Source organism: Lactuca virosa, chromosome 5 (assembly GCF_052849685.1).
Source record: "Lactuca virosa cultivar CGN04683 chromosome 5, Lactuca_virosa_CGN04683_v6, whole genome shotgun sequence".
Classification (NCBI taxonomy): Eukaryota; Viridiplantae; Streptophyta; class Magnoliopsida; order Asterales; family Asteraceae; genus Lactuca; species Lactuca virosa.
The window spans coordinates 252,486,806-252,499,247 of NC_136430.1; the positions used below are offsets into that span (position 1 = coordinate 252,486,806).

Below are 12,442 nucleotides of genomic sequence, written 5' to 3' on the forward strand. Positions count from 1 at the left end.
CTTTTAAATTTTTTCTCGATCTCTTTTTCCAAATATAATATATTCGGTTGTACTCTTGTATTTATATTCTAGTGGGTATATTGCAATCTTTAAGCGATTCAGTTACTTAGACTTTTTTTTTTGTCTAAACCGCTATTATCAACAAAGTTCTTACATTTTCTTATTTAGATAAAAAAAACCTAAAACAACATCATTTTAAATTTAAGTATAACAAACTGGTTTGGACCAAACTAAACGGAAAACTAATTCTCGAAAAGCCCTTCAACTAAGTTATGCACCTATGAAGATCCATATCTCACGTGACCTTGAAAATCATAATAGGTGTAGCATGTTTACTATTCAATCCATCACACAGAAACTTACAACCCCTTCACACATATTATATATATATATATATATATATATATATATATATATATATATATATATATATATATATATATATATATATATATATATTATAACAACCCTAATCCGTTAATAGAACCTGACGTTATTATGATTTTGAATCTAACACCAACTTAACGACCTTAACATCCAAAATCCTCCCTGAGAAACGCTTCTCATGAACTACAAATAAACAAGCTTAATCGGAAGAAAAGTAGTCGAAATTATGAGGTGGTATTTGATCGTTGCAGCTATTTTGAAGCTCGAGTGGCATCTCACTTTGTGTCAAGTCGATGTTGTTTCCATGTATAAATTGATCAAAACTTGAAGGTTCACCGGGGCCATTAAATCCCCAAGAAGTTGTCGTCTGAAGAGAGAAAGCATGTTGAACTTCCATTGTGTAAATCATGTTAGAATTTGTTTCTAAACCTGTATAAATTAGCAAAAATAAAAATAAAAATTAGAGCTAAACATGGTTCAATATCATATTTTTTTTCCTATATTGAAATCATGTATCAGTTCAATCTTATTTTGAAATGGACATAAAATAAAAGAATTTAACTTATTCTGGTTGGTCAGATAGTATAGGAACATGTTACAGATTTCGTATTGGATCTGTGTGCAATAATGGGCTAAACAAGTTTAGGCTTGAAGCTGGGCTAATGCGCTCAAGAGTAAAGTGAACGAAGTTGAAAGAAGAAAGGATTAAGTTGTAGATGTTGCATAGGTGAATGAGAATGAGTAAGCTCGATCGCTTATTGGATTCTTCATAAACGCATGGGTCTTCAGGTTGATCCGTCTCGCCGACCCGATGTATAAAAGCTCTCGTTGGAGAGAGAGAGAGAGAGAGAGAGAGAGAGAGAGAGAGAGATTACGTTATTCTAGTGTCAAAATGCTTTCGACTAAACTTGAGAATTTATTATGACAAGATTTAATAGTTATCGTGACGATTTATTTAGGCTGCATACCTTCATGATTAACGTTTCTATGCATGACCCCATGGAAAGACGAGCGGTCTGATAAAGTACCATTGGGTATCACGTCAAGGCCTCGACCTATGAAGTTGGAAGAACTTTGTGGAGTTGAGTTCGGGGATGGGGTCGAGCCCCTGTTCACGAGAAAACTCATATGTGCTCTCCTATCTGTTGAACTCAAAAATAAATGTTAGAAGATGAGAACGAATTCACATGTCATGGGACAAAATGTAAACATACTTGTGGAATTGAATGACGTGTCCTCAGACTGCGGCCTCCTTCGTCTGGCATTGTGTGCTGACAGGCGTCTACGACAGCTACGCTTCCTCTCGTCAAATTCCGACAAATCATGTAACCTTCAAAATTACCAATCAAATTGTCGTACATTACCTCTTGAAATAATGGTAGAGAAATAACAAATAAGTACATCCTTTGGATGAACGGACGCATTAGTAATGGCAAGTTGTGATTAATGACTAAATGAGTCATCTTACCTAAAGTTATTTGTGAAAGATAACGATCTAAATTAGGTAATTAGAATAGGTTATTCCACGAAATTATGTTGGTTACGGAAAATCACCATCATGGAAGGATGAATTTGTGGTTTTTAGTGATGGCAAGTTGTGGTCAACATCCATCACTAAGTGTGACATCTTCACAAAACATTTTGGGACCTTAGAAAGTTAACAACCGATTTTGGCTATTTAACTACATCCTTTTGATGACGTAAAATCATTTTATTATGACATATAAACTGCTCCGTTTTGTGATGCCAAGTTGTGCTTACCGGGTTATATTTGTGACAAAGGCCTTGGAATAAACTATTAATTTTGGTGATGGCATGTTGTGATTATTCATTAATGGCAATCACTAATACACCATTTTACCAAAAGTCATATTTGATAAAGCCAATTTTTTCCCCACGATTTGAATTGAACGTGGTTATAATAGATAAAGCAAAACTTGCCTGCTACATTGTTGGCAAAACCGACGTTCCATCCCTGCAACAACAACTTTCGGGCTTTTGGAATGATCAGAACAAATCCTGTGCCGACGGTGGTAATCTTTAGCTGACGCAAGGTCAAGATTGCAGCCTTCAACTTGACAACGTGCCAAATGAGAACTCTGATATGACCCTCGAGTTCTCTTCACGACTGGAGAACACGATGATGCACGCCCTAGCTTCAACCCAATCAAGGCCTCACCCGATATAACTGCACCTTCTTCCACCAGACCCGAAAAAGAATAATGATGATCATCATTTTCATGGCTAGAAATTGCTAAACTCTTTGGCATTTCAATCTCCCAGTTCCACTCCATAGTCACCACTAAAACAAGTGCGAAGATTTTCTTGAAATTGTGAGGTGGGTAGCAAATAGATTTCTTGTTCCCTTCGAAACAACAAATGCTGATAAAGATCGTATAGGGAAGTTAAGAACAGTAGTGCCACAATGGTAGTAATGGCGTTGCTTTCGGCTCCTCACTATAAAAATAAAGTGTGTCGTAATTTCATTCTGTCAGATTTGCCCATGTGGACACTTCAGTTTCCTAAATTAGCCAAGACAGATTAAACGAAGAACATGCTTTCGCATGTTTATCAACCCCATCGCCATCTTTACGAACCAAAAGCTGTTTTTTACAGCATCACTTGAATTCACAGACCAATTATTATTTCTGCCATTCGTATTAACTGCAATGGAACGAAGGTTGTTGAAGCTTCATTAATACCTTGAACACTAACCCTCTTTGCTGTAATTGATTGGTCATGCTCTTTCGTTTTCTGCCAGCAGTTTAATTACTGAACTCAAATCTTGCATTCATTTAATGCATTTAAGAATTTAAGATGCCCATGTGTTTTAAGGTTGTTTGGAAGCTAATAATTCATTATTATTATTATTAAACGTTAAAAATGGCATATTGACACAATGACACCTCGAGTGCTAAGGCATCGGTTTCCGGGTGTGTACTGTGAAGGGAACCATATCCTAACAAAAAATTAAAATATCGCAACCGTTAATTAGATTCTTTAGACCATTTCAAAATTGAAGTATATGACAATCGATCCATTTTTTATAGCAAATGATTACTAGCAGTGTTAACGGTTGATAGATAGTTTCTTTTATTTGTGTATTATCTATGTGTATTGTGCATATGTATCTATTTGTTGTATGGTGGATGGACCTACTATAGGGGTTTCCATAATTTCTCATCAACAATAAAGTATCAAGCCTTCGTTAATTACAACCTAATTCTTTCCCTAACCCCCTCTCTCTCTCTCTCTCTCTCTCTCTCTCTCTCTCTCTCTCTCTCTCATTAGCAACATAATCAACATCAAGTTCGTGGTGAGGTGTGCCAAAGAGGTATCACACCCTGTTAATATCTGTGAAGACTGTGTTAAGTTATTGTTCTTACAAGATGAAGATAAACTCACATCATACTATGGTTGCAATCACAAACAATTTTAAGGTGAAGACAATGGAAGTCAAGTTCGATGTAACTAATAGAGCTGAACTTGTAGCTTGATAGATCTACACCGGGTCGTAAACCCTTTAAACTAAAATGAGTTTACAAGTTCAAAAAGATCCAAATATTAATAAGATAAAGTATAAAGCAAGACTCGTGGTGAAGGGATATCTTCAAAAACCTGATGTAGACTTTTGATGAAGTATTCACACTTGTTGCGTGATGGTGATTTGCTTAATCAATGTTATACGAGTGTAATTAGATTAATTTGTTGACCAATACATCTTGATAAATTTTGAACAAGTAAGAGTGGTGTAGAGTACACACTTGTTTGATTTTCTGAACTATGCGGGTCCAGCGGCAACACCCTGTTAGTGGGGTCCAAGGGGCTGCAACCTCTGGCTGGGTCTAAGGGGAAAAGCCACTGACGTTGACCCTGATGGTTTACCCATGGCATGGAACCGTTTTAGTGGCAGTTTCATGACATTTTGAAACTACCTTATGATAGTTTTTGGCAGTTTTCAAATGTAGGAGTTATTATTCCATTTTGGTCATAATTTTGGTCCACACAAGACAATAACATTCATCATTCTTTATTTTTTTATCTCATATACTGAGTTTTATCTGATTATAGATTTTTGAGTGTACCATTTAAATGCTTTAATCTGAAAGTGATATCATGACTCAGTATTTTCCAAGCATTTGAAACACCCCATTTTTCTAACAAAGATTAAAGCATTATGTAACAATGTTGAATGAAGAATCTATGAAGAACATGAACAACAAGTTTGACAAGTTGGTGAAGTTTGAGGTTGGAATTTTCGTAGATGGTAGAAGAAGATGTATTTCCTCCTAACTACTTTGAAAGTGGTATATGTTCTGAGTACACCAATGCCTGAAAACGTCGAAGATGAACCCTTAGAAGCAACTAGGAGGAGATCGAAGTGAGAGAACGATGACTACATCTATCGTGGCCACATTCTCAATGGTATGTATGACTCTCTAATTGATGTTTAACAAAATGTCAAATCTGCAAAGGAACTATGGGATTCATTGAAATCCAAGTATGTAGTAGAAGATGCTTCTAGTAAGAAGTTTATGGTTAGTAACTTCATGAGTTACAAGATGGTTGATACTAGGCCTGTCATGGAACAATTCCATGAACTGTTAAGGATTCTAAGACAGTTTTTCCAACATAATCTGAAAATGGATGAAGCCATTTTTGTGGTTGTCATCATTGACAAACCGCCTCTTTCCTGGAAAGAGTTAAACATACTTTTGAAACATAACAAGGCAGATTTAACTTTAGTTCAAAGCGGAAGCTATTTAATAACTAGAGAGTCTTTAAGGACTCAAGAACTTGAAAATAATATTAAAGACAAGAACCAAGTTGGCTCTTCTTTTATGAATATGGTGGAATGTGATGGATCAAAGAATTCTAACAAATCTAAAGTAAAAAAGAAGTACAGAGGAAAAGATGATAAATCTTCCAACAAAATGTCCAAATTGGTGTGTTGGAACTTTAACAAACCAATATTTCAATAAGGATTGTTGTGTTCATAAAGTGAACAAAGATGTTGGTCCAAGTGGGTCTAAGGATCTGCAAAAGCAACAAGGTTAGGATTCTAATTTAGCGCATAAATTTATTTATGTTCATAATTATGTTTTTGTACATTTTGAGGCATTTTATGTGTATGATGATGATGTTGATTGGTAGGATGATTTTGGTGCAACAATTCTTGTTTGCAAGGATCTTTGTTGGCTTAAAGAATGTCAACCAATTGAAGATGGATATGTTGTGAAGATGGGAAATGTTGCAACTAAACCAATCAAAGGATTAGGATTTGTTCTACTTAATTTTACTTTTGGAAAATGTTTATGTTTAGACAATGTGTTGTATGTACCAGGGATTCGAAAGAATCTCTTATCTGAAATTGTGTTATATAAGTGTGGCTACAAACAAATGTTGCAAAGTGACAAGTATATATTCTCAAGACATGGTAATTTTGTTGGATTTGGTTATGTATGTAATGGTATGATTATGGTTAATCCAAATTATCCTTCTTATGATAATTCAATTTGCATGACAAAATCTAGTACTAGCAACAACTTAAATAAATCATATTTATGGCATGCTAAACTACGACATGTTCTCTATAAAAGATTAAAATATATGTCTAAAATGAGTCTAATACCTAATTTTGAAATAAATAATGAAAAGTATAAAACTTGCATGTTAACTAAGAACAATAGACAATCTTTTAAGGATGTTCACGGAGAAAGCAAAGTGTTGGAAGTCATAAGTAGTGATTTATGTGATTTTCATTAAACACCATCTCTAGGAAACAAAAAGTATGTCATTAATTTTATTCTGACGCATCTAGATATTGTTATATCTATTTGTTACATTCAAAAGATGAAGCTATTGATAACTTTAAAATTTATAAACACCAATTAGAGCTACATAAGAATGATTTGATAAAATTTTTGCGTACCGACAGAGGTGGTGAGTATTATAATCTAGTTTATTTGAATCTACTAGAATAATACATCAAACCACAGCTCCTTGTACACCACAACAAAATGGTGTGGTTGAACGGAAGAATAAGAAGTTAAAGGAAATGGTTAATTCCATGTTATCCTATTCCGGTCTGAGTGATGGATTCTGGGGTGCAACTATGTTCACAACCTATTATATCTTGAATAGAACTCCAAAAAAAAGGAGTAAGAATATTGCGAAAACCGTAAGAAATTAGGTCAACGATCATCAACCACAAATGTCTTGAACACTGATGATTAGCTTTGTAAAATTATGAGGGAGCAACATACTTGATCTGTTAAATGTGACTCGAGCATTTGGAGCATATGGAGCATTAGGAGCACTTAGATCTCAATGGAGCGCTTGAGGTTTATGGAGCAGGTGAAAAAGGAACAAATCATCTGAGATGGATTTGGATCATCATACAAAGGAACAGATCATGTAGCAAAGAAATGGATCTTCCAAAAGGAGGTTTGGAGCAACTTGGATTGGTTTGGAGGAACTTGGAGCAACATGGAGAAACTTGGAGTGTCTTGGAGCAACATGGAGCAACTTGGAGAACCTGGAGCAACATGGTGCACTTGGAGCAACATATAGCACTTGGAGTAACTTGGAGCACTTAAAGCAACATGGAACATCATACTGCGCCATGTAGAAGGAAGTTGCGCCGACCTTGGGGATGTTGTGCCAAGTGATAGCATGATGAGCCATCGTGTCTGAAGTTACGCGAATGTGATGTTGAGCCAAGGAGATTTTGATCCAAGGAGATGTTCAGCCATGGAGATGTTGTTGCTCCATCAAGAAGGATTGTTGCGCCATGAAGGAGATGTTGCACCATCATTGACCATCTTGATACATGATGCATCATATTGATTCGTTTGTTTTGTTATGGTGATCCACGTATGCTTAGAAGATGATGATGCTCAAGAAATACACCATGTTGTGCCACCATGATGGATGTTGGGCCATTAGTGATCATGATGCTCCACATGTGCATCATGTTGCTCCACTATGTTTAAGGTGGTCCATTATGTATGTTGCTGATGCTCATGGGTTGTATGGCATGGAAGAATATTCTAAAAGATGTTACATGACAGAATATGATTGGTTGGCATCATTCATGGGCGTATGGGCCAATAGGCCTAGCCATGATAGTTTTAGGTTTGATACCTCAACTATAAATATGAATGCCTTCTTAGTCATTTGATGTGTCTTGTCGCTTGTATCCTTAGTGAGTAGGACAAATCTATTGTGAAGTGTACTTGTAACCTCTGTTTGAGAACTCTAAAATAAAGAATACTTCCCTCTTGCCTATAGACGTGGGTCACCTTGACCGAACCACGTAAATACTATGTATTTGTGTGCCTTTAGTTTTGCTTGTTATCCACATTACTTCCTAACAAGGGTCATCAGAACTTGGCAAGTGACATCGGATTTTTTTAGTCTTAAGTAGCATCGTCTGATTGTCTAACATGATTTAAGAAAGAGATTGTTACACCCCCAAACCAAGGATTGCGGAAACGTCCGGGGGTGGCGGACTTCATGTATAGTATCACAACAACCAGTATAATAGTGCTCATAGTAAATACAACCATCATAAATATAATTGAAAAAGTTACACCATAGTATATGAGTTTACATGTTTCAAAATCAATTACATTATGATGAAAAAAAATGTATAAATTGACGTCTTGCGTCCCATCCTCAAAAGCAGTTGGTTACCTGTTTCACTGATTTCCTGATAATACAAGTAGTTTTGAAAGAGTGTCAACAATTAAGTCGGTGAGTTCATAAGCTTTTGGATGAAATGTTGAAACAAACCATTGTTTGTAAATGTAAATGGATACTCAAGAAAAATCTAATATTTTCCTTATACAAAGTCGTGTAGTCTTAAATCCCAAGACTGAGAGTATGCAGTTTTAGATAGATAAAACCCCTTTTTGTAAAGTAGCATTTTCCCGTAAACTTGAAATGTTGTTAACTCCCTATGTGAGTCGTTGTAACCATACTATAACTAGAGTGAACCTGCTACAATGTTTTTCAGACGTCAAGATACTATGACTTTTGTCACCTGTAGACCTGCAGGTCCCGCTGTAGCTAGCAACAAGGTGTGGGGTGTCAATCCCAATATAGATCTATACACAATTATCACGCTCTCCCCACAAGAGATTCTGGTTATAACTTATAGGAATTTTTAACCCGTACTCTAAGAGTACATTTGAAGAATTGTCTTACAACTTACGTTAACGAGTTTACGTGTAGTGTGCGAGTAAAACCTTTTGTATGGTGGAAATGAATTCCCTTTATATGACAAGTTTGTACTGTGAATTCCATAAACTATATCTATAATAGTTTATTATGCATGTTTAAGTGAATGAAAACCTTTATCATGAATAACCATTTCTGAATATAATGTTAAAGTAACAAGAAATGCATTCAACGTATAGAAACCTAGTGATAAACACTTTGCTCAACATGTTACAAAGTGTGTTAAAACAGTGAGCTGTTAAGCTTGCTTTTCACTTTCCTACACTGTTTTACGAAAATCATATAAAAATCATACGGAGTTGAAAACTGAATCCGTAAACTTTGAGAGTTTAGAATTTGTCTCTTGTTTATTCATTATTATTATTATTATTTTTAGAAGTCCCTAACTTATATGAAATTGATCATCTTCACAGACTGGTCCGAAGTTGAATCTGTAGTGATAGGCAGTTTTGTAAAAATCGCCATAAATTGTAGAAAAATCGTGTGAACTTGTGCAAGTAGTCATTTTAAAGGTATAAACCTAAACTATTTGAACATTGTACAGTTTTGAAAACTCAAAAGTTTAAGGTGTTCAAAATAGTCCGAGAATGGGACTGAACTTTCCTGTTGAAAGCTGTTGTTTGAGTTATGTTGAGTTTTTAGTATTTTAACTTGTATCCCCCCCCCCCCTAAAACGTGAATGAAACATGAAAATGTAGGGATATGAATTCACCTTGAGTGGTTTTCTGAGATGTATGATGAAGAAAATGAGTTTCCAAGTCAAGAACACTTGGAAGATGCTTGAAGGTTTGAAGATCTAAGAACAAATATGTCGATATTTGTGTAAGAATTCCATGATTTTAGTGAAGTAGTGTAGAATGTTTATGTGTGGGAAGGAAAAAATTACCAACAACAGGGGAAGAACTTGTGACTCCTGGAGGAACTCGAGTTTTTAGAGAGAAGTATGAGAGGGTGTAAAAAGTGTGTCTTGGGAGGAGGAGAGTGGGGTTTTATAGTGAGGAGAGTGAGGGATTAGAGAGTGAGCTGATGGAAGAGATTTGATAGAGGTATGGGGAGATCTCGATTTGACTAAGGTAAGGTGGGAATAGTGGCATGGAGTGGTCATGGAAAGGGTGGGTGGTTGGTGTCATAGATTCTTCGCAAAGTCAACACTCCAAAGCCATACCTTGTACATGATTTTGTCCAAAGATATAATTTTCCCTCAAAGATATGATTAAATTATGGGTCTATGGAGTTTAATATACTAAAATATGGGTTTGGGTGAAAACCCCCCGTCAAAATCATGAAAAACGGGCTTAAAACGCGAAAGTACTCGAAAACCGGACAAAAGAGGTGAACCCGCAAAGGTTCGGTTCTTGGTGTTGAGGACCGAAGGTAGGTTCAGTTCTTGATGCTGAGACCGAAAGTGGTTTCGGTCCTTGGAGCATGCGAAAGTGACAGGAAGCGAAATGGACAGAAGGCTCGGTTCATTTCGGTTGTTAAGAGGTTTCGTTCCTGAGGTGCAGGCGAAGGTAGAATTAACGAAGCGAAAATGAGTTTCGGCCCGAAAGTGCGATCTGGACCGAAAGCGATTAGGAGCGAATGTGATAGGGAGCGAAATGGACCGAAGGCTCGGTTCATTTCGGTCCAAGGCGGTTTCGGTCCTTGCAGTTTCGGCCCCAACGACTTCGATTCCTCTTTTGGGTTCGGTTCTCGTAGGTTCGGTTCCTAGGGTTTTGGTTCCCATTAGAGTTTCGGCTCTCAAGAGGGTTCGGTTCCTTAAGGCTGTTTCTCCATTTATCTTCCCGTTTTGAGTTGTTTTCGAATAAATTAAGAGTCGGGATGCCTCGAGTGATTATAAAAAGTTGAAAGAGATTTTGAGAGAGATTTGGGAGAGAGAGATATAGCGAGAGAGATTGAGAGAGACTTTGTTTGTGACCTTTGCGAGTGTTTAACTTCGAAATGCAAGGTTTGTAAACCCCGTTTTGCCTTGTTATGAGTGTTATACGCTCCCGTAAGGTATGTATAAATGTTTTATCGAGTAGTCCCATCACTTACCCGGATTAGGGTTTAGATTTTCTGAAGACGTGAAAATTCTAAACGATACTTTATATTAATATAGTGAGTTGCAAATTAGTACACATAGAGTAAGTCCTATCACACAAGCACTAGTTGAGTTTACTGGTTGACTTGTTGACTTTATTTGACTTTGAATTGACCAGAAATTGATGGTTGTCACATCATCCCCCTGTTTGAAGGAATTTCGTCCCGAAATTAGCGTTTCGACCGGGACTTCAGGCGTTGGGGAAAAGATGTGGGTGTTTTTGTTTCATCTGATCTCCGCGCTCCCAGGTGAACTCGGGTCCTCGTTTAGCATTCCAACGGACCTTCACAATAGGGATACGACTCTGTTTTGTTCTCTTGATCTCTCGATCCATGATTTCCACCGGTTCTTCTACGAAGTGGAGACTCTCGTTGACCTCGATTTCCTCGAGTGGGATCACAAGAGTCTCGTCAGACAGACACTTCTTTAAATTTAACACGTGGAAGGTCGGGTGTACGTTGTTAAGTTCTTGGGGTAGCCGAAGTTTGTATGCTACCGGGCCAATCCTGGCAAGGATTTCGAACGACCCGATATACCTTGGATTTAGTTTACCACGTTTACCGAAACGTATCGTTCCTTTCCATGGTGAGACCTTCAGTAGCACCCATTCCCCAACCTAGAATTCCAAGGGTTTGTGTGCTTATTGGCGTACCTCTTTTGTCGATCTTGAGATGCTTTTAGTATTTCTCGAATTTGAACAATCTTTTCCGTAGTTTCCCTTATGATTTCAGGGCCAGTGAGGGTGCTGTTAGGGACTCGCCCTTTTGCTAATTGTGTATCTCCCACTTCATCCCAGCACAGTGGTGATCTGCACTTGAGGCCATAAAGAGCTTCAAATGGCGCGAACTTGATGCTAGTATGATAGTTGTTGTTGTACAAGAATTCAATAAGTGGTAAGTGGGTATCCCACGCTTTACCGAAGTCAATAACACAAGCTCTTAGCATATCTTCCAAGGTTTGAATAGTTCTTTCACTCTGCCCGTCGGTTTGTGGATGATAGGTCGTACTCATGTCTAGCCTGGTCCTTAGAGCTTTCTGTAAGGACTGCCAGAACTGTGAAGTGAATCTAATATCTCTGTCAGAGATAATGGATATCGGCACACCATGTAGTCGTACAACCTCTTTGATGTACATCCTAGTCAACTTTTCCATCTTGTCAGTCTCCTTTATTGGCAGGAAGTGCACGGATTTGGTCAATCTATCGACGATTACCCAAATGGTATCAAGACCACCCGTTGTCTTAGGCAGTTTGGTTATGAAGTCCATGGTTACTCGTTCCCACTTCCATTTGGGTATCGCAGGTTGCTGGAGTAGACCCGAAGGCTTTTGGTACTCTACCTTAACTTTGGTGCAAGTCAGACACTTGCTCACGTAGGTAGAGATTTTAGCTTTCATGTTAGGCCACCAGTAGAGTTTCTTTAGGTCCAGGTACATCTTGTCCGAACCGGGATGTACGGAGTATCGAGTTTTGTGCGCTTCGTTCAGGACGACGTCCCTGAACCCGCCGAATTTTAGTGTTCAAATTCGATTCATGAGATATCGAGCTCCGTCGTCCTTGACTTCTAGATTTTTATCCATTCCTCTTAATGCCTCACCCGCCACATTCTCAGGCTTCAAAGCTTCCACCTAAGCCTCTTTGATTTGTATGGACAGGTGCGAATGGATTGTCATGGTTAATGACTTTACTCGGCGACCCGAGTATTCTTTTCGACTTAAGGCGTCAGCTAC

General features: G+C 37.6%; 1 protein-coding gene across 1 annotated transcript; it reads right to left on the reverse strand.

Annotated features, from left to right (window-relative positions):
* Positions 1 to 472: 472 nt before the first annotated feature.
* Positions 473 to 2,960, reverse strand: LOC145115499 (squamosa promoter-binding-like protein 3). Its single transcript, XM_079051795.1, has 4 exons — positions 2,329 to 2,960; positions 1,602 to 1,717; positions 1,356 to 1,529; positions 473 to 816 (listed from the first exon to the last, which is right to left on the reverse strand). Exons 1-4 carry the CDS (start codon positions 2,679 to 2,681, stop codon positions 587 to 589), a joined length of 873 nt encoding a protein of 290 aa, XP_078907921.1. The 5' UTR covers positions 2,682 to 2,960; the 3' UTR covers positions 473 to 586.
* Positions 2,961 to 12,442: the final 9,482 nt, after the last annotated feature.